The 21,521-nt window shown below is 28.8% G+C and overlaps 2 protein-coding genes and 1 long non-coding RNA gene across 3 annotated transcripts; all 3 read left to right on the top strand.

Annotated features, from left to right (window-relative positions):
• The first annotated feature begins 439 nt into the window (after positions 1–439).
• Positions 440–947, top strand: LOC133828829 (uncharacterized). The gene is made up of 2 exons (XR_009891334.1): positions 440–492; positions 905–947. It is a non-coding gene; the product is annotated as an uncharacterized LOC133828829 (long non-coding RNA).
• A 6,719-nt stretch (positions 948–7,666) lies between these two features.
• On the top strand, positions 7,667–10,713 carry LOC133831903 (uncharacterized). The gene is made up of 2 exons (XM_062262308.1): positions 7,667–8,817; positions 9,727–10,713. Exons 1-2 carry the CDS (start codon positions 7,687–7,689, stop codon positions 10,711–10,713), a joined length of 2,118 nt encoding a protein of 705 aa, XP_062118292.1. The 5' UTR covers positions 7,667–7,686.
• A 6,937-nt stretch (positions 10,714–17,650) lies between these two features.
• Positions 17,651–21,044, top strand: LOC133829978 (protein VACUOLELESS GAMETOPHYTES-like). The gene is made up of 2 exons (XM_062259850.1): positions 17,651–18,897; positions 19,812–21,044. Exons 1-2 carry the CDS (start codon positions 18,115–18,117, stop codon positions 19,839–19,841), a joined length of 813 nt encoding a protein of 270 aa, XP_062115834.1. The 5' UTR covers positions 17,651–18,114; the 3' UTR covers positions 19,842–21,044.
• Positions 21,045–21,521: the final 477 nt, after the last annotated feature.

The following is a 21,521-nucleotide window of genomic DNA, read 5'->3' as shown; positions in this document are numbered from 1 at the left end:
GACGTGGTCTACATTTATTAATGTAAATCCCCTGAAATCATGGGATATTATTTGATCAGTTATACGCTCCTTGGTCTTCAGGGGACGTTTCCTTTTATATCGGATTACAGGCATTTAAAGTCATTTGATTTATTTGCAAATAAAGAGTAACTACCCAAAATATGTGGGATAGTATTCTGCATTCTTCTCTATAAATAGAGAAGTCATGCACCATTGTAAATGACCGAATTTCTGAATCTGGAGAGAAATCTCTGAAGAATTCATCCTTGAAGAATTTTCAGAGATCATCTTGAGCTTAATAAAAAAGACTCATGGACTAGGCAGATTTAACTGCTGAACCACGTAAAAAATTGTGTTTTGTATTATCATATTTATATTGGCCATCACTGTTTATTGTTTACGTGCTCTTCTTTCACTGTTGACGAAAAACGGCGTCAATGCTATACAGCAGAACCTCAATTTTATTCTCAGTACTGCTCCAATTTGGGATAGGTTTGCCATTTATTTCCTTTTTAAGGTATAAGAGATTGTTGATTTAGTTGTCTGAACATTAATGAATTAGTATGAAGTCCTTATTTTTGAAGTCATTTCAAATGACATTTAGATATTGCTTTCCAATTGCAGTTTTTTATTTATTTTCCAAGGAGCTCTAAACTATTTTAAGCTTTGAACAAGTTTCTTAGTCTTCTTTAAAACTTGTCTGGTCATTATTATTGCTTTGTTAAAGAAAGGAGCACATGTCATTTTTATTGAGGGAAAAAAGAATATTGTTTCTTATGTAATTTTGAAGAAAATTAAAGAAAAGGGGTTGTCAAATATAGTCCATTTGTTTCCATGAACTTTGTTCATTGGTTTCTCCCTTCTTTTTGTCTTAAATAGATTTTACTATTTTGTTTGCACACAGGGTGGAGCTCAAAGGTAATAAATATGTACTTGGAGAATTTCTGGAGTTCAAGGGAAAGCCAGAAGATCTCCATGCCTTGAGAAATATCAAAAGATCGAAAGTCAGTCGTCTGATTATCCATTTCCATTTCTGAATAAAAATTAGCTGTGGTTGAGACATCTAATCTACACGCTAACCTTTGTATCCATTTCCATCAACTTTTTTTTGAGTCTTCAGTTTCTCTAATTCATCATGTGCATTTTTCTTTCGAAATCACAGCGCATTCGACGCTCCAAGTTTTGTACTCGCCTAGGGATTATCGAAGTGAAGGAGCTTCAGCTTCAGAGTGGAAGGAGGTATGCGTGAGGTCGAGTACAGAGGTTGTCTTCCAGCCTCAGAATTCTACAAAAGTCCGCAAGTTCAAACTCTCTTCAGTGACTTCAACCTCACTCAGTGCCTGAACCTTAAGTAATAATGGCTATGTTGAATAAGTAAGTACTCCATTCCCTCATCTATAGCCAAAATGGCATAAAACCATATGTCTAGATTATTGTTTATATATGTCAGACTATTTGTACATATGGATATGACAAATTAATTTCATATTAGAGGCAGAGAGATCTCAAAATATGAAGATAACAACCATGCATATTATAGTAATGAGTATTTTATAAGTATAATAATTTATAAAGGATATATGTAGAAAAAATAATTATTTTATTATTAATTCATAAATGAGAATTTAAATTTCTAAATTTCATGAAGGATTTATTTAAGAAAATGTAACACCCTAAATTCTAGCTTTAGTTGTAGAAAATAAAGATGTTGAAAAATAAACGTACTAAATCAGAAAAAGTGTTGTCTTATTTATTTATAATTTAAAATAATCATAACTCGGGTTTAAGAAAAATAAATAATAATCTTAACAATAAAATTAAATTAAAACTAGGCAACATTTCATAAAGTTCATAATTTATGAAGAAAATAACACACGGCTATATGGCCCCCTCATATTCACACCAGTCTTGCTATTGGGAATCTGCTCGCCACCGGTCATCTAAGGTTTAACTTATTCTGCAAAAATAAAAGAAGGTTAACTTATTCTGTAAAATTAAAAGAAAGGAATGAGATTCTAAGCCCATTAAGGAAAATACATAGCAATTCTTATAGAAATCAATTATAAACTCACAACGAATAATTTCACATGCAATACTATATTCATAACAGAAACCAATGTCATAATCTATCCTATATCAGCGTCATACTAAAAATCACACATATACCTAGATCATAAATTATATCCCGCACTCATAACATTATTCATAAACACATCATAAATAACAAATCATATAATCACATTGTCATAACAATCATACCATCAGTTCATACAAGAGTTCATAACAACATTAATTTATACTAATCTTACAAGATCAAAATATATCCTAAGTCATAGGTCATAATCATAAATTATAAGACAGATATAATAAAAATATAAGCACTTATAAGACAGATATAATAAAAAGATAAGTGCTTATACATGGGTGACAATTAAGCCCCGGACATAAATCCGTCATACACTGGACATCAACTTAGGTCCGTCATAAAATTTTGGCATCCGAGCCTACTTGTAATGCCCCGGATTCCCTAATATGGTTTAATGGCCGGATTAGTAGGCCGGGAGGGCCATAACTGTTTAGTTATGCTATTAAATGTGTTTATGCATGTTTATGAGAATTATATTATAATATGATGTTAAATGCATGCATGTGAGTCCACATTTGTTTACAGGGGTGTTTTGGTAATTTGGCCCGTTGAGGGCATAATTGTATACTTGTTTGTATGTCAATGATATATTGTGAGACCACATTATAATGTGGATTGATTCGAGTATCTCGGCATGAGACGATCTTTAAATATGATTTATCGGTTTGGTCATAACAGGTTTGAGTTCGGGGCTCGGGGTGAGTCTCGGGGTGATTTTAAATGGATAGAGCGTTACCGAGGATTTTGGGGTAACGGGATATGAAATATTGGTGTTTGAGAATATTGAGTTTAGCGGGAATTTGGAAGCGTTAATTATGATTAACGGGATAAGTGGAAAGTACCAATTTTACCCTTAGAATAGTTTGAGAAGCTTTTGATGACTTAAGGGTATTTTGGTCATTTAGGTTTGGATATATATGACTTAAGTTGGCTGCTGGCTGTAGAAGCTTGTGGATTAAACAGAGTAAAACAGAGAGATTTTCTCCTTCCCGTACACCACACCTCTCCAATTTCTTCTTTGGTGTTCTTGAGCTCTTGGTGGGGATTCAAGCTAGGAAATCCAAGGGCTGAGTTAGTGGACCTGGTTTAGCTATTGAGGAAGGTTTAAAGCTGGTTTCAAGGTGAGTTCTAGTCACTAATTCAGGTTGTGCTCTGTTTTTCTCTTTAGTTTTTTTTAGTTTTGATTCTTGTTGGAAGATTGGATTTGAAGAGGTTTTAATTGATGATAAGTTTGGGTTTTGATGAGGGTGAGTTATGGGTGATGTTTAGAGATTAAAATGGGTGTTTGGAGGAGGTTTTGAGTTGGTTTGAGAGGAAAAACACAGGGGAGAATTTCTTGTGCGTGCAGCCCTTATGGCTGGTCTGGGCTGGGCGCCGCGGCCCTTGGCGTCTGGTAGGGAAGGCCCTCTCTGTCTGGAGGGCGCACCGCGGTGCAGCAGGGGAGGGTCGCGGCCCTTAAGGTCATTTTGGCTAGAAACATGTTTTTAGCTTGGGGATTCAAACCTTAGGCCTCGGGGTTGAACCTAGTACCCGGTTGGGTAGTGCTTGATGTCTCGGAGGCTGGGTTTTGGTTTGGGAACCCTCAGCTATCATTTTTATTGATGAATCCTATATTTTGGTTATGAACAGGTGACCGTCAAGGAATTTAAAGGTTGATCGTTCTCAGGGGTCGTTCATATAATAATTCTCACTCGAACCAGAGGTAAGAAAACAGTGTATGAATACAGTTGCACCCTTAATAGGTATATGACATGCATGGTTTGATATTGAGGCATGTTGGTTGATATATGTGGACATGGATTGCATATTAAATTCTAGTGAACGCTGATTACTTGTTTATGGCACTGACTAGTCAGGGACCGACCCTAGAGTCGATGAACACGCATTGAATGACTCTGTGGCATTAATGTGGGACCGACCCTAAGGTCGATGAACTTATAAGCGCTTGCCTGGTCTAAGACCAGATGTTCATAGCCAAGGTGTATGACCCCGGTGACCATTTGTCACGTGGCTAGGGGACGCTGTCCATAGTTACGACTCTAGAGTCGGGAGGAAGGTTATGTTGGTGACCAATCACCATGCACCTGTCCTGATCAAACTTATGAAAGAACCACTATCGGTTAAGCCCTGGTGACCCTATCGTCACATGGCTAGGAGGGAGCTATACCCATTATTGTGACTTTTGGCTATTGTCACCTATCTGCTTGGACTGTTGATCCTGAACAATTATTATGACTATTGTTGATATTATATCATGCTTTATTGTGTTTTCTTGCTAGGCCTTGGCTCATGGGTGCTATGTGGTGCAGGTAAAGGAAATGAGAAGCTCACCCAACCCTGAGTGGAGAGCTTGGGCGATGTTGTGTACATATTGGGCCGCCTGACCACCACGGTCAGGGAGTTCTCAGAGGGACTAGGGGTTTACCCTATTTTTGCTGCTTAGGTCGGCGGGGATTGTAAATTTGAAACAGTAGCGACCCTTTTGTATTATGAACAGCTTGTAAACGTTTTTAAAGGCTCATGAGCAGTTTATTTACTTAATGAAATGTATCATTTCCTTTTACTGGTTTTCACCTTAACCTAATAATAACACTCAGATCACGTTTTTAACCAAGGGACTCGGGTAGCGGGTCAAATTTCCGGTTCACTGTTCACCGTAACTGTTCCGGGGTAGCCAGGGCGTTACACTACTGGACATAAGTCTGTCATATATCATTGGACACCTTAGGTCCAGCCACACTTACCCCTTTATTGTACCTGAAATGTTAGCTCATACAAAACATAAACTAGGTCATAAATGAAACTACCTAATTTTCCTTACAGAAACTATACTTGAGTCCTTTATATGCTAATCCCACTTAGAACCTTGTTTCATAAACATGATACCATTATTAAAACATGAACTAATAGATCTAAAACTCAAAAATAATCAAAACTTAACTATACCTCAACCTTGATCTTGAAGAAAAACCCTAGATCCTCAAATGCTTGCTTGTAGGGTTTTGACAATAAGAAAGAAAGCTTTGGTAGTGTGGCCTCTTTGGGTACTAGGGTTTCGAAGATATGAAGAGGTGATGGTGATGATGATTTCAGCCTTAGGGTTTGTGTTTTGATGGTGGTGCACGACAACAATAGGGAGAGAGAGAGTGTGTGTGCTTGAGGGTCTCAAGAAGAGCAAGAGTGAATGAAAAAAAAGAAAAAAAAAAGAGAAGGAATAGGCTCTATTTATAGGCTGTCAAATATCCTAATTTCATTCTAACTATAAACACCAAACTACCTAGGAAAAATATCTCAACCTTTAACTACCTAAATCTCGTAACTCTGGACTCATCTGTTGTATAATCAACATAACTGAAGCTATAGAAGTCCGATTTAAACAATCTTTATATCGTTAGAAAGATAATTCAATTATCTACAACTTTTTAGAAATACTACTTTTCCAAAATCATAATATAAACGGGTCAAAAACGGGTCCGAAGTTACAGTATCCTAAAGTTACGAAAATTTTATTGAATTATCTAAATAACAAGGGGATTTTAAAAAAATATGGCTTTTATACCATCAATGTGCAAAAATATGAGAATGATATTTTTCTTAATTTGTATGAGAACATTTATTAAAGACAAAATTAAAATATGGGAAACACAATTAGTAGCTAACTAAAATATGGAAATGTCATATTTTTTTTTTATCATAGTTATATTTTCTTTGATTTTGAAGGTGATTTTATTTTATTTTTTTTCAATTTTTTTATTTTTTTCAATTTTTTTAATTATTTCAAAAGTGGAAGGGAGAGACTTTGGTAATGACCTACGTCCACTTAGGCTATTATTGATCTTGATTCTCAAAGGTGTGATCAAAGAACTAGGGTTCTTGAGTTTCACAAGCCTTAGAGGGATGAGTAATACAATCGAAAGATAATAGCTAAAATTCTCTTGTTCTCTGTTCAAAAGCATAAATAAAGATTGGCCAAAAAGTCCCCCCTTGAGCTATTTCTTGTATATTTATAAGCTGAAGGTGGGTTATATGAATCAATCAAAGATATTTTTACCTAATTAATCGGATAATCATGTGTAATGGGAAATAATCTCGGATATGATTACAACTATACAAGATTATTCAAGAATATACGGAGTATACGACCAGGCTGGTCGTATATAGAACTCAGATGCTGTGCCAGGGAACTATCCCTGGTTGATGGTCGAACAGATTCTCTGCCAGGTGTTAGCTACGTGTTGAAAATATTTTCCACGTCATCCACACCTACTTTTTGGATAACAATATATTCTAGTAGAAAATTACTACAGACTTATATATTCAATATATGAAGAGTTTAAATATGTGGAAAGTAAGAAAAAAATGATGTTAGAGATAGAAACACTTTTAATAAATTTTATACTCATAAAATTTAAATTATGTAATTTTTTTTATTAAAAATGATAAACTAATTAAAATATAATAAAAATATAAAGGTTGTGAACCTAAGTGATACAATTGATGAAGTTTGGGGAGCCCAATTACTATTTACTCAAATAAGAAAGTAATAAAAAAAGAAATATATTACTTAATTATGCCAAAAAGAAACAAAAAAATAAAAAGAGAGAAAACTATGAAGTGCTTATGAGATGGTAAACAATTTGTATTGTATTTATGAAGCTAATAAGAATAAAAATAATTTCTATCTTTTATGTTTAACAAATAGATGAAAAAGATAGTCTTCTAAGTCATTGAGAAGTAAAAAAAAAAATATAAGGAGTCACATTGAATATTTTCTCTTTATAATTTTCCATGAATTACATTTGTTGGTCAAATAAGAAAGTAATAAAAAAATAAATAAATATATTATGTATAATGTCAAAAGAAACAACAAAAGAATGAGAATTGTTGGTTGCTTATGAAATAGGCAAACAATTTTCATTTTAACTAAGCTAATAAGAATAAGAATCTCTGTCAACTTTAATAAAGAGAAACAAAAATTTACAAAAATACATATAGAATAAGGTTTTACAATTATTAATTTTATTGGAAATTTTTTAAAATATTCATATATTCTCTAATAAAGTTCAGAATAAAGTAGAGATAGAGATAAAAGATAAAGAAAAAAAATGTATATTACTTTATTTGTTATCCCATTTTTTTATAAAAATAATACATATAAGCAATAATTATATATATTACAAATTTTTAATTTTTGAATATATATATTTTTTCCAAAGGACTATTAATAATTTTAATTCTTTACTAATAAGATGAGAGAATTGCAAAAGAGAAAAATACACAACTGTGTACTATCAATGGGCAAATACTGATTAATTAATATCAAATTATTATAATTGTTCTAAAAATATATGCTTCATACATACACTAAAAAGTTGTATTAAATAATTTGACGACTTTTTTTTGGATAATCTTGCATAAAAAACATTTCATATTATAAAAGTTGTGCAAAAAAATAGTACTATATAATGGCATAGCTAACTTCATATGGTTATATATGTTTTGCTTCTATTATCTGAACTAGTCAAATTGTGTGAGAATTGATGGGGGGTGCTATTCAACATTTTAGTCATGAGCATACCCTAGGTGAAGCTCGGAGCGCATATACATCAAGTTGCAAAATATGCAATCAGTTAATCATTGCATTCGAAAGTTTTTTCGGTTGCCCCCAGTGTTTTTATGTAATCCACAAAATATGTGCGGAGTTCCCAGAGCATATCAATAACTCGTTGCATCTACACCCTCTCAGCCTCTTTACATCATCATTCGAGAGTTCTATTCGTTGCTTTTATTGTGACGAATCCTTTACAGAAGAAGAATATGCGTACACTTGCAAGGACGACTGTGCTTTCTACATGCATGCCAAATGTGGTTCGATTCCACAACCCACAATAATAAGCAGCTACACTACTGGGGATGGTGAAGATGATGACAGCGACTACATTCAATTCTCATGCCATCAACATCCAATGGCACTTGTAGTCGAGGCTCGAGATGGTAGTGATGAAGAAGATATTATTCTAGGTAAGAAATGCATAGCATGTCAATTACCTTGGTCCTATCCAGCCTACTCTTGCACATCACTATCATGTCCAAATTTTTTTCATAAGTTCTGTGTAGATAAACTACCTCGAAAAGTTCAACACCCTTTTCATTCACACAAACCTCTTTCTCTTCAAATCAGTAAGCTTCAATCATGTGATCTTTGTTGTAAAAAGGATTGCAGGCTCATTTTCAGTTGTTGTGAAATTGGGTGTACCTTTAAGATTGGTACTGAATGTGCATTTCTTGATACAATTGTAAACTGTCGAAGTCATGATCACTTGCTTTGTCTTGTGGAAGGAGCATCTTGTGACGATATCAAGTGTGATGGTTGTCAAAAATCTTATAAAGAGTTGGACAATCATGCTACATTTGAAATTCATTTGACTAGATCATTCCTATTTCGTTGCATGGAATGTAATTTCAACCTTCATTTTATATGCGGACCATTGCCATCCACTATTAAATACAAGTACCACATACACAACTTGACTCTTCTTGATTCAGTCGTTGAGGATAATTGTCACGAATATTATTGCGATGTATGTGAAGAAGAAAGGAACTCAAATTTTCGTGTTTACAGCTGTTCTAACTGTCAATATGTAGCACACATACATTGTTTGATCCATCAGGTACAAAATCTCTTATTAAATAATATTTAGATATATAAATGTCTTATTTTAGGTTGATACATCATTTAATATCTCTTTTACTATGCAAATATCCATTTATAATTTAGTATTATTAATTGAGTAGTGTTTGTTTCTAGAAATATTAAGTGATTTTGAATTTGAGAAAATATTCCACATCATAAAAATTATATATCAAGTCAATTAACCACTGCTTTTATTTTTTACTTCTAAATTATTTGACTATTATTTACATACACTTTATTTTTGTCACTTACCAACTTAACATATATTTATATTTTTAATTAAAAAGAAGTCTAATTGATGATGTAGTTATAAAAAGAGCAAATTAACCATTTATAATATGAAATTTCGTATAAAAGAAATTGTTTTGTAATTAAAATATTTTTATAAATATTCAGTACAAAAAACATCTTAAGAAAAAACCATTTTGAAAATTAATGATAAAAAAAAAAAAATTGGGTGTTTGTCATAGAAAAACAAATAGTATTCCTTAAAAAAAAAAGAACATAATGTTTTTAATAAACAAATATTATAATATATACGAATAGATTTTCACATGAAATAGTATTCTGACATATTTTTTTAAAAAATTGAATAGATTTTTATAATATATACATAAACAAATTTGTATTATAAAAAAATAGGGATATTAATTACGGTATTCTTTAAGCTCCAGACAATGAAATTGTAAATTTTGTAAAGTATAATAGCATTATATGTAAAAATTTATTTGTAAATAAAAAATAATAATATCGATTTAGATAATTGTAATAATTTAATAATATGTGATTTAAGCATAGAAAGTATTTTAAAAAATCTAATATATATTTACTTAGTTTTTATATATATTTTTATTACAAGATACTTATATTTAATGTTATGTATCAGATAAAGAAGTTGATCAAAGGAGTCAATGACATTAGTAATGATGTGGAGCTTTGGGCTTTAGGAGAAAATCGATGGAAGTGGGACATTGGAATTGATGAAAAAAATTATAATAATAATACTAAAACAGAGACGATTAGGGACTTAATGAATTATCTAACCCAAGAAGAAAAGGAGAAGCTACTTCAACCATGGACTCTATGGGGAGAGAATTTTAGTTTTAGAAGAAGTACGTATGATTATTACAAAAATGCTAATTCTCGATTTCATCAATTAGGATCTATTGAAGATTTTGAAACAATTAGTGAATTTTTTCAAAAGTTCGATAGTTTGGTGAGGGATGACTTTGATGATGAGTTGTTTTTCTATACTCCTAAAGAAGGTATAGAGATAGAGGAGAAGTATTTAAGGCAAAAGGTTAGGGAAGTGGATGGTAAGTACAAGGTACCCAACACATTGACTCCTATTTTGAAAACATTGCTCGACGGCTATGAAGGAGATCTTGGAGAGGATTCAAGTTTGAGCCCAGCAATGAAGAGTGTAACTGCAACATTACTACTAATTGTCATTGACCAAATGTGTAGAACCAAAATTGAAGACGTCACATGGGATGATCTTCAACAATGGTATTTTTATTTACATGCCATTTATTGGATTGCAGATTTCAAAGTTTGCCAATACTTGTGGGAATTGAGACAGAATTTCATTCGAAAGTATTGGACTTTCAAAGTCATAAGATTAAAACAAGTCTACAAAAATCTTATAGATGAGAAGGTTGAATATCTGAAAGCTGAATCAAAAAGATTGAAAGCTGAATCAAAAAGATTGGAGGAGAATCTTGATGAGTTCAAGAAGATAGACATAAATGGCTTCTTGAGAACTGCTTTGCCGCGAAAGAAGATGGCCATCGATGAAGACTTCTCTGTAAGCATTGCTTTGGAACTAAAGCACAAGACTGTTGGTGACAGTTTTTTTTCAGGTTTTAGATGAGAATTTCAACTAAATATGTGTGTGTGTGCATCGTGTGCTTTCATTTTTTTCATGTTTCTTTCTTTTGTTATTTTTTTCTTACTTTTGTAATTTCTCTACTGAAGCTAAGAATATGTAAAGTTCAGTACTTTACATATTTTCTTTTGAAACAACTAATACAAAAAGGAAAATACACAGCAATTCTTACAGAAATCAATTTTAAACTTAACGATTAATTTCACATGCAATACTATATTCATAACAAAAACCAAGGTCATAATCTATCCTATATCAGCGTCATAAATTTCTAAATTTCATGAAGGATTTATTTAAGAAAAAGAGGGAGAATTTTGAGACAAAAAAAGGAGTCTTAGCAATTAATTGCACGATTATCAATATTATTATTAGCTTTGAAAAAAGAAATAATTAAAATTCTTTCATTTTTATAAGGAAAAATACCCGTTTGACCTTGTGTTTTTTCCGAATACTCGATTGGCTCAATTGGCTACTGTGTTTTGTTAAATGATATTTTGGATCCTATGTTTTACAAAATAGATCAAAATAAGACATTGAACATGATTTTGGTCAAATTTATTTTAAATATGACCAAAATGCCTTCAGATTTTATTAATTAATGAATTCATTATATAATTAAAAATATATTTTATAACAAACAATAATTTAAAAAACTACTTTAAATCTAAATCTAACCAAAATTAATCTTAAATCCTAAATGAAAACAAAATAAAACTAATTCTAAACAAAAAATAAATAGAATATTTAATTTTTTTTTTCATTTCCCTCAAAATTCATCCCCAAATTATTCCAAAATCTTGTTCATCCATAATCATGAAACATAAAAATTACAAATTAGAATTAATGAATCCATAGTTCATAAACATATAACCTAGAAATTCAAAACATCAACAAAATTCAAAATTAAAATCGCACACCATCATGTCTATGAACTCAAGAACGTGATCTGCAACTCCAGAAAACCAAATTCAGATTTCAAAATCAAAATTAAACAAAATCAAAACCTAGATTTATCATCATATTTCAAAATCAAACCCAGATATCACACACCCCATTTCAAATTCAAAGCTCAAAACCCTTTGTTTGTTCTTCTTCCTTAAATATCAAACCATACATATTACAAAAAATTCATATAGTACAACAAAATAGAAAATCTAGAAAGAGAGAAAACAATTCACACAACACACACCAAGCAACTTCAGTAAAATATCCTTGGAAACACAACCTCTTTTCTTAATTATTTTTTATTTAAAATATATTTTTAATTATTATATTATATCATTAATTAATAAAACCTGAGAGCAATTTGGTCATATTTAAAATAAGTTTGACCAAAATCAGTGCAATGTACTATTTTGATCAATTTTGCAAAATATTAGGTATGAAATGTCATTTATTAACAAAACATAAGGGTTGATTGAGTATTCGAGTAAAACATAGAAATCAAACTAGTATTTTTCCTTTGAAGCATATAAGAATAAGAATGATTTCTATCTTCTTTAATAATAAAGAGATCTTGAAAAATATGGTCTTCTTCATCATTGAGAAGCAAAACAAAAAATGCATAATATGAAGTTTTAACACAAAAAGGAAAAAGAAAAGGAATTTGAAGTATATATTACTGCTTTTGATAAGAAAAATAGACTCATAATTTCTCTATTGCAAGTTAAGAATAAAGTAGAAGGCAAAAGATTAAAAGAAAAAAATAAAGGATATATGTAGAAAAAATAATTATTTTATATTATTAATTCATAAATGAGAATTTAAATTTCTAAATTTCATGAAGGATTTATTTAAGAAAAAGAGGGAGAATTTTGAGACAAAAAAAAAAGGAGTCTATTCAATTAATTGTACGATTATCAATATTATTATTAGCTTTGAAAAAGGAAAGGATTAAAATCGGAGAGCATTTTGGTCATATTTAAAATAAGTTTGATCAAAATCAGTGCAATATACTATTTTGGTCCATTTTGCAAAATATTAGATCCGAAATGTCATTTAAGAAAACATAAATACCAATTGAGTATTCAGGTAAAACACAGAAATCAAAATTTTCTTTTTTATAATATTTCCTTTCACATTATTTATACATACATTTTTACTTCTTTATCAAATATTATTGAAGCTTATAAGAATAATAATGATTTCTATCTTCTTTAATAGTAAAGAGATCATGAAAAAAATGGTCTTCTACGTCATTGAGAAGCAAACAAAAAAATGCATAATTTGAGATTTTAACACAAAAGGAAAAAAAAAAAAAGAATTTGAAGTATATATTACTGCTTTTGATGAGAAAATAGAATCATAATTTCTCTATGCAAGTTAAGAATAAAGTGGAGGGCAAAAGATTAAAAGAAAAAAAAAGAGGGAATGTATGTTACTTGGTGAATGGGAAAAGTTATAATTATCACTTTAGAACAAAAAGAAACAAGAAAGGAATGAAAATTATGAATAGTTTAAGAGATGGGTAAATTAGCCATTAATTTGTATTGTATTTAAAGTTAATATGAATAAGAATAGTTTTATCTTCTATTTTTGATAAAGAGATGTGAAAAAGAAAAAACTTCTATCATTGAGAAGTAAAAAAAAAATGATTGGTGTAAGTTTTTACACACATTAGAAATAATAAAAGGAATTTGAGCTATATATTATTAAAAATTAGAAAGAAATTTTCTCTACTGAAGCTAAGTTTAAATTAGAGATAAATAGAAATAAGGTTGATCAAATAAATAAAAAGAATGTGAAAAAGAAAGGGGAATAAAGAGATGGGTAAACCATTTCTATTTTAGACCAAGTTGATGGTAAAGATGTTTCTATATTTAATAAAGAGATGAAAAGAGTCATAATTTGTTATTGATGATCAATTTGTTTTAATTATATTTTTGTTTTTTTTTAACTATTTGAAAGAATAAAACTTTCATTTTACAAGTTTTCCACTATATTTACATTCAGGAAACAAATTGATGACTAAATTGTTATAGATCTATGGAAGAGAATTATTCAATTATCATCTACATGTGTATATTGTATTTTTATAGAAATATAATTATACATATGTGTGGCTTATTTGTTTTAAAAACTATCAACAAAAATCTCTTTTGCATATTAATTTTATTTTGAATTGAAAATATAAAATTAAAAAATATGATTCAAGTTTTCTATCACCAAAAAATTATTATTTTTAATTAACAGTGTCTTTTTTTTTGTATAATATATTATAGAAAGAATTTCTTTTTAAGAAATAATCCATGGTAATTTTGTAGTAATAATAATGTATAAGGTGTGTGAAAATAAATTTTAAAAATATATGAGATGTTTATTTAAAAAGGAATATAACACTTATGGGTGTAGTTTAGAAGCAAACCTTAATTATTCCAAAAAAAATTATTTTTATAAAAGAACACCAATCTCCTCCTAAACTATTAACCAATAAAATTATATTATTAAATAGGAATATTTCTCTAAATACATCTAATATTTCAGTTATATGCAATAATATCACTAATATTAGAAAAATTAAATTTGTGTATGCTATCATTGTAATTTTCTTGATTTGTAGCCAAATAATAATAATAAAAAATATAACTATCTAAAATTTATATTAATGTTATATACATGTAAAAAGAAGCATTTGGCATGAATATTAATATTATGATATTTTATTATTTTGTTTTATAAAATCTTACACGTAACACATTAATGTGATTTTGGATGTTTTGCTTCTATTATATGAGCTAGTCAAATATATATTATAGTAGATAATTACTACTGGCTTATATATTCAATTTATAAAGAGTTTAAATATGTAAAAAGTAAGAAAAAAAATGATGTCACAGACAAAAAACACTTTTAATAAATTTCATACTTTTAAAATTTAAATTATGTAATTATTTTTATTAAAAATGATAAATTAATTAAAATATAATAAAAATATAAAGGTTGTGAACCTAATAGAAATTAAAAATTAAAATATAATAAAAATTAATTAAAAATGATATAATTGATGAAGTTTGGGAACCCCAATTACTATTTACTCAAATAAGAAAGTAATAAAAAAAGAAATATATTACTTAATTATGCCAAAAAGAAACAAAAAAACAAAAATAGAGAAAGTAAAAAAAAACAATATAAAAAGGAGTCGCATTGGATATTTTTTCTTTATAATTTTCCATAAATTACTTTTGTTGGTCAAATAAGAAAGTAATAAAAAATAAATAAATATATTATGTCAAAAGAAACAAGAAAAGAATAAGAATTATTGTTGCTTATGAAACAAGACAAACAATTTTCATTTTAACAAAGCCAACAAGAATAAAAATCTCTATCATCTTTAATAAAGAGAAGCACACAATTGGTGGCCAATTTTTTGATAACTTCCCAGACAATTTAAATTAATTGTCAAGCTCTTTTTCTTTCTCTTTGTGTGTGTACTTTCTATCTATGTTACATGCTTTTCTATTTTTGTTTTATATTTTAAATCATATATATATGTGTTGCATGTTGTCTTTTTCAATATACTCAAAATCAGATTATTTTGCACAAGTTCATTCTTCCTATTTTCAAAACTTAATAATAATATTAATAATTGGCATGTGATGGAGAACAAATAAAAAAAACAAAAGGAAATATAAAATATAAAATAATTACAAAAAATACCCTATTGAATTTTATTTACAAAAATATCTTCTCACCTCTTAAAAAAAATAATAGATATTAAAAGTAATATACCTGAAATGGAAAAAATCACAGAGTTACGAATTTTCCATTTTTCTGAGTTTTAAAAAGTAATTTTTTGATTACTTATGATGCCAATAATACTTATTGGTTAATAATAAATAGATCATGAAAAAAATAGTCTTCTAACTCATTGAGAAGCAAAACAAAAAAAATACATAATATAAGGTTTTAACAAAAAAAAAAAAAAGGAACTTGAACTATATATATTACTCTTTTTAATGAGAAAAATAGAATCATAATCTCTCTACTGCAAGTTTAGAATAAAGTAGAATCAAAATATTAAATCATATATATATATATTGCATGCTGTCTTTTTCATTTCAAAAGTTATGTACTAACTAAATGGTATAACTTAATGTAATTTTGCGTGTTTAATTTGCTTCTATCTACTGCAAGTTAAGAATAAAGTAGAGAGGCAAAAGATTAAAAGAAAACAAAAAATAAAGAATGTATGTTACTTGGTGAATGGGAAAAGTTGTAATTGACACTTTAGGTCAAAAAGAAACAAGAAAAGAATGTGAATTATTAATTGTTTAAGAGATGGATAAATTAACCATTAATTTGTATTGTATTTAAAGTTAATATGGAAAAAAAAAAGATGTGAAAAAAAGACTTCTGGAATTGAGAAACAAATTAAAAACAAAATGCATCAAAACAAGAATTTGGGTTTGGGCTGTATATTATAAAATTTTCTCTAGTACTGAAGCTTGGAAGATTCAAATTAGACATATATAGAGATAAAGTTCATCAAATAAATAAAAAGAATGTTATATCACTTTATTTTGATAAAGAATGTAAAAAAAAAAGGAGAATAAATATGTTTATGAGATGGGTAAATTATTTCTTTTTTAGTCCAAATTCATGGTAAATATGTTTTCTATCTTTAATAAAGAGATGAAAAGAGGTATAAATTATCACTGAGAATCAATTTTTTTTAAAATTTTATTTATGTTTATTTTTCTTTTAACTATTTGAAAGAATAAAACTTTAATTTTATAAGTTTTCTTCTATATTTACATATTAGGAAAAAAATTTGATGACTAAATTGTTATAAATCTATGGAAGAGAATTATTCAATTATTGTCTACATGTATATATTGTATTTGTATAGAAATATAATTATACATATGTGTGGTTTATTTGTTTTAAAAATTCTCAACAAAAATTGCCTTTTGCATATTGTTATCCAAAAATCAGACACGGATGACGTGGCAGGTGACTTCTGAACACGTGGCTGACACCTGGCAGATTTCTGTTAGAGTATCGACCAGGAAGATATTGCAAGCATAACGGTTGAGTTTTTCTTACGACCAGCCTGGTCGTACACTCCGCATATTTCAAGATAATTTTGTAAAGATCATAGTCAATCCCGAGATTGTCTCCAATAATTCCTGATGATCCGATTAATTAGGAAAAAATATCTGTAACAAATTAATGTAATCATCCTTGAGCCTATAAATAGAGAAAAATAGTTCAAGGAGGGGACTTTTGGCTTTTTGATTACTGGAGAGTATAGATTTACGAGAGAATTAGAGCTAATATATTACGATATATAGTTTATTCTTCAGAGGTTGGTGAAACTCATAGAACCCCAGTTCTTTGATCACTCCTTTGAAATCCCATATCAATAATAGCTCAAGTGGATGTAGGTTATTTCCAGTTTCTGGGGCCAAACCACTATAAATTCTTGTGTGCTTTACTGTTTTTGTCATTACATTCATTCCAACATATCTGTCCACATCAAGAATAAAAATCTCAGTCATCTTTAATAAAGAGAAACAAAAATTTACAAAAATACGTATAAAATAAGGTTTTACAACTATTGATTTTATTGGGAAAATTTTAAAATATTCATATATTTTCTAATAATGTTCAGAATAAAGTAGACATAGAGATAAAAGAAAAAAAAAAGAAAAAGAATGAATATTACTTTATTTGTTATCCCATTTTTTATAAAAATAATAAATATAAGAAATAATTATATATTGCAAATTTTTAATTTTTGAATATATAGAAAATTTTCCATAGGACTATTAATTATTTTAATTCTTTAATAATAAGTTGAGAGAATTGTAAAAGAGAAAAATACACAACAATGCACTATCAATGGGCAAATACTGATTGATATCAAATTATTTTAATTTTCTCAAAATATATGCTTCACATACAGGAAAAAGTTGTATTAAATAATGGGCAAGAAAAGCATTTCATATTATAAAAGTTGTGCTCAAAGTAGTACTATATAATGGTATAGCTAGCTTCATGTGATTTTACATGTTTTGCTTCTATTGTCTGAACTATTCAAATTGTGTGAGAATTGATGGCGCACACTATTCAACATTTTAGTCATAAGGATACCCTATATGAACGTGAGAGCATATATATGTGGAGTTGCATAATATGCAATCAGCCAATCATTGCATCAGAAAGTCATTTCAGTTGCAACCATTTCCCATGCAAACATAAAATCCACAAAATATGTGCGGAGTTCCCAGAGCATGTCAATAACTCGTTGCATCTACACCCTCTCAGCCTCCTTAGATCATTATTCGAGAGTTCTATTCGCTGCTTTTATTGTGACGAATCCTTTACAGAAGAAGAATATGCTTACACTTGCAAGGGCAACTGTGCTTTCTACATGCATGCCAAATGTGGTTCGATTCCACAATAATAAGCAGCTACACTACTGGTGATGGTGAAGATGATGATGACGACTTCGTTCAATTCTCATGCCATCAACATCCAATGGCACTTGTAGTCGAGCTTGGAGATATTAATCTAGGTAAGAAATGCATAGCATGTCAATTACCTTGGTCCTATCCAGCCTACTCTTGCACATCAAATTCATGTCCAAATTTTTTTCATAAATCATGTGTAGATAAACTACCTCAAAAATTTCAACACCCTTTTCATTCACACAAACCTCTTTCTCTTCAAATCAGTAAGCTTCAATCTTGTGATCTTTGTTGTAAAAAGGATTGCAGACTCATTTTCAGTTGTCGTGAAATTGGGTGTACCTTTAAGATTGGTACTGAATGTGCATTTCTTGATACAATTGTAAACTGTCGAAGTCATGATCACTTGCTTTGTCTTGTGGAAGGAGCATCTTGTGACGATATCAAGTGTGATGGTTGTCAAAAATCTTATAAAGAGTTGGACAATTATGCTACATTTAAAATTCAGTTGACTCGATCATTCCTATTTCGTTGCATGGAATGTAATTTCAACCTTCATTTTATATGCGGACCATTGCCATTCACTATTAAATGCAAGTATCACATACACAACTTGACTCTTCTTGATTTAGTCGTTGAGGATAATTGTCACGAATATTATTGCGATGTGTGCGAAGAAGAAAGGAATGCAGATTTCCATGTTTACAGCTGTTCTAATTGCCAATATGTAGCGCACATACATTGTTTGATCCCTCAGGTACAAAATCTGGCATTAAATAATATTTAGATATATACAAACCTTTATTTAGGTTGATATATCATTTAATATCTCTTTTATTATGCAAATATTCATATATGATTTAGTATTAATTGAGTAGTAGCGTTTGCTTTTAGAATTATTAAGTTATTTTGAATTTGAGGAAATATTCCACATCGTAAAAAATATATATCAAGTCTATTAACCACTGCGTTTATTTTTTACTTTTTAAGTTATTTGACTATTATTTACATACACTTAATTTTTGTCACTTACCAACTTAACATATAATTATATTTTCAATTAAAAAGAAATCTAATTGATGATGTAGTTATAAAAAAGAGCAAATTAACCATTTATAATATGAAATTTCGTATAAAAGAAATTGTTTTGTAATTAAAATATTTTTATAAATATTCAATACAAAAAGCATCTTAAGAAAAAACCAATTTGAAAATTAATGATAAAAAAACAAATAAATAAATTGGGTGTTTGTCATAGAAAAATAAACTGTATTCCTTCAAAAAAAAAAAAGAACATAGTGTTATTAATAAACAAATATTATAATATATACGAATAGATTTTCACATGAAATAGTATTCTGACATTTTTTTTTTTAAAAAATGAATAGATTTTTATAATATACACATAAACAAATTTGTATTATAAAAAAATAGGATATTAATTACTGTACTCTTTAAGCTCCAGACAATGAAATTGTAAATTTTGTAAAGTATAATAGCATTATATGTGAAAATTTATTTGTAAATAAAAAATAATAATATCTATTTAGATAATTGTAATAATATGTGATTTAAGCATAGAAAGTATTTTAAAAAATCTAATATATATATTTACTTACTTTTTATACATATTTTTATTACAAGATACTTACATTTACTGATATGTATCAGATTATGAAGTTAATCAAAGGAGTCAATTAAATTAGTAATGATGTGGAGCTTTGGGCTTTAGGAGAAAACAGATGGAGGTGGGACATTGGAATTGATGAAAAAGATTATAATAATAATACTCAAAAAGAGACCGTTAGAGACTTAATGAACTATCTAACTCAAGAAGAAAATGAGAAACTACTTCAACCATGGACTCTATGGGGAGATAATTTTAGTTTTGCAAGAAATTTGTATGATTATTTCACAAATGCCAATTCTCGATTTCATCAATTGGGATCTATTGAAGATTTTGAAACAATTAGTGATTTTTTTCAAAAGTTCAATAGTTTGACGAGGGATGACTTTGATGTAGAGTTGTATTACTATACTCCTAAAGAAGGTATAGAGATAGAGGAGAAATATTTAAGGCAAAAGGTTAGGGAAGTGGATGGTAAGTACAAGGTATTCTACACATTGGCTCCTATTTTGAAAACATTGCTCGACAGCTATGGAGGAGATCTTGGAGGCAAGGAGAGTTTGAGCCCAGCAATGAAGAGTGTAACTGCAACATTACTACTAATTGTCATTGACCAAATGTGTAGAACCAAAATTGAAGACGTCACATGGGATGATCTTAAACAATGGCATTTTTATCTACTTGCCATTGATTGGATTGCAGATTTTAAAGTTTGCTGATACTTGTTTGATTTGAGAAAGAATTTCATTTGAAAGTATTGGACTTTCAAAGTCATAAGATTAAAACAAGTCTACAAAAATCTTATAGATGAGAAGATTGAATATTTGAAAGCTGAATCAAAAAGATTGAAAGCTGAATCAAAAAGATTGGAGGAGAATCTTGATGAGTTCAAGAAGATAGACATAAATGGCTTCTTGAGAGCTACTGCTTTGCCGCTAAAGAAGATGGCCATTGATGAAGACTTCTTTCTCTGTAAGCATTGCTTCGGAACTAAGGCACAAGACTACTGGTGATAGGTTGTTTGAGCTTTTAGATAAGAGATTCAGCTAAATATGTGTGTTTGTTTGTGTGTATGCATTGTGTGCTTTCATTTTTTTTTTCATGTTTCTTTCTTTTGTTATTTTTTTTCTTACTTTTGCAATTACTCTTCTGAAGCTAAGAATATGTAAAGTTCAGCTGAAATTAATTTCATATTGTACTTTACATATTTTCTTTAGAAACAACTAATACAGAAAACAATCTATATAACTAGTGAAGCTGAATTTATATTGATGTTATATATTGATATGTGTACACATGTATTTTATAGAAATATAATTATACATATGTGTGGCTTATTGCAGGAAAAATAGTTGTCAACCAAAATTGCCTTTTGCATATTAATTTAATTTTGAATTGAATATATAAAAATGAAAATATAAAATTGAAAATTATGGACTGTTTGGTAACACTTAAAAAATTATTTTTTTATTTAATTAATTATAAATTTGAAAATTAAATATAAAATGTGTTTGATAACACTATTTTTATTTATTATATTTTTAAATTTTAATTAAAATTTATTAAATTTTGAAAATAAAAATTTTTCACTTTCAATTTTTTTTTAAAACAGTTTTCATTTTTTCATTTTTTTTTCTTCTTCAAATCAACACCTGATATTGTTAAACAAAAAATAAAAATAAAAGTTATAAAACGCGTTTATTATTTTTTGTTTTTAAAAAACAAAAATAGTTACCAAACATATTTTTATTTTT

The sequence above is a fragment of the Humulus lupulus genome, chromosome 4 (assembly GCF_963169125.1).
Source record: "Humulus lupulus chromosome 4, drHumLupu1.1, whole genome shotgun sequence".
NCBI classification, from domain to species: domain Eukaryota; kingdom Viridiplantae; phylum Streptophyta; class Magnoliopsida; order Rosales; family Cannabaceae; genus Humulus; species Humulus lupulus.
Note: the sequence above shows the minus strand (reverse complement) of the source record. Positions and strands in the feature narration are given on the sequence as shown.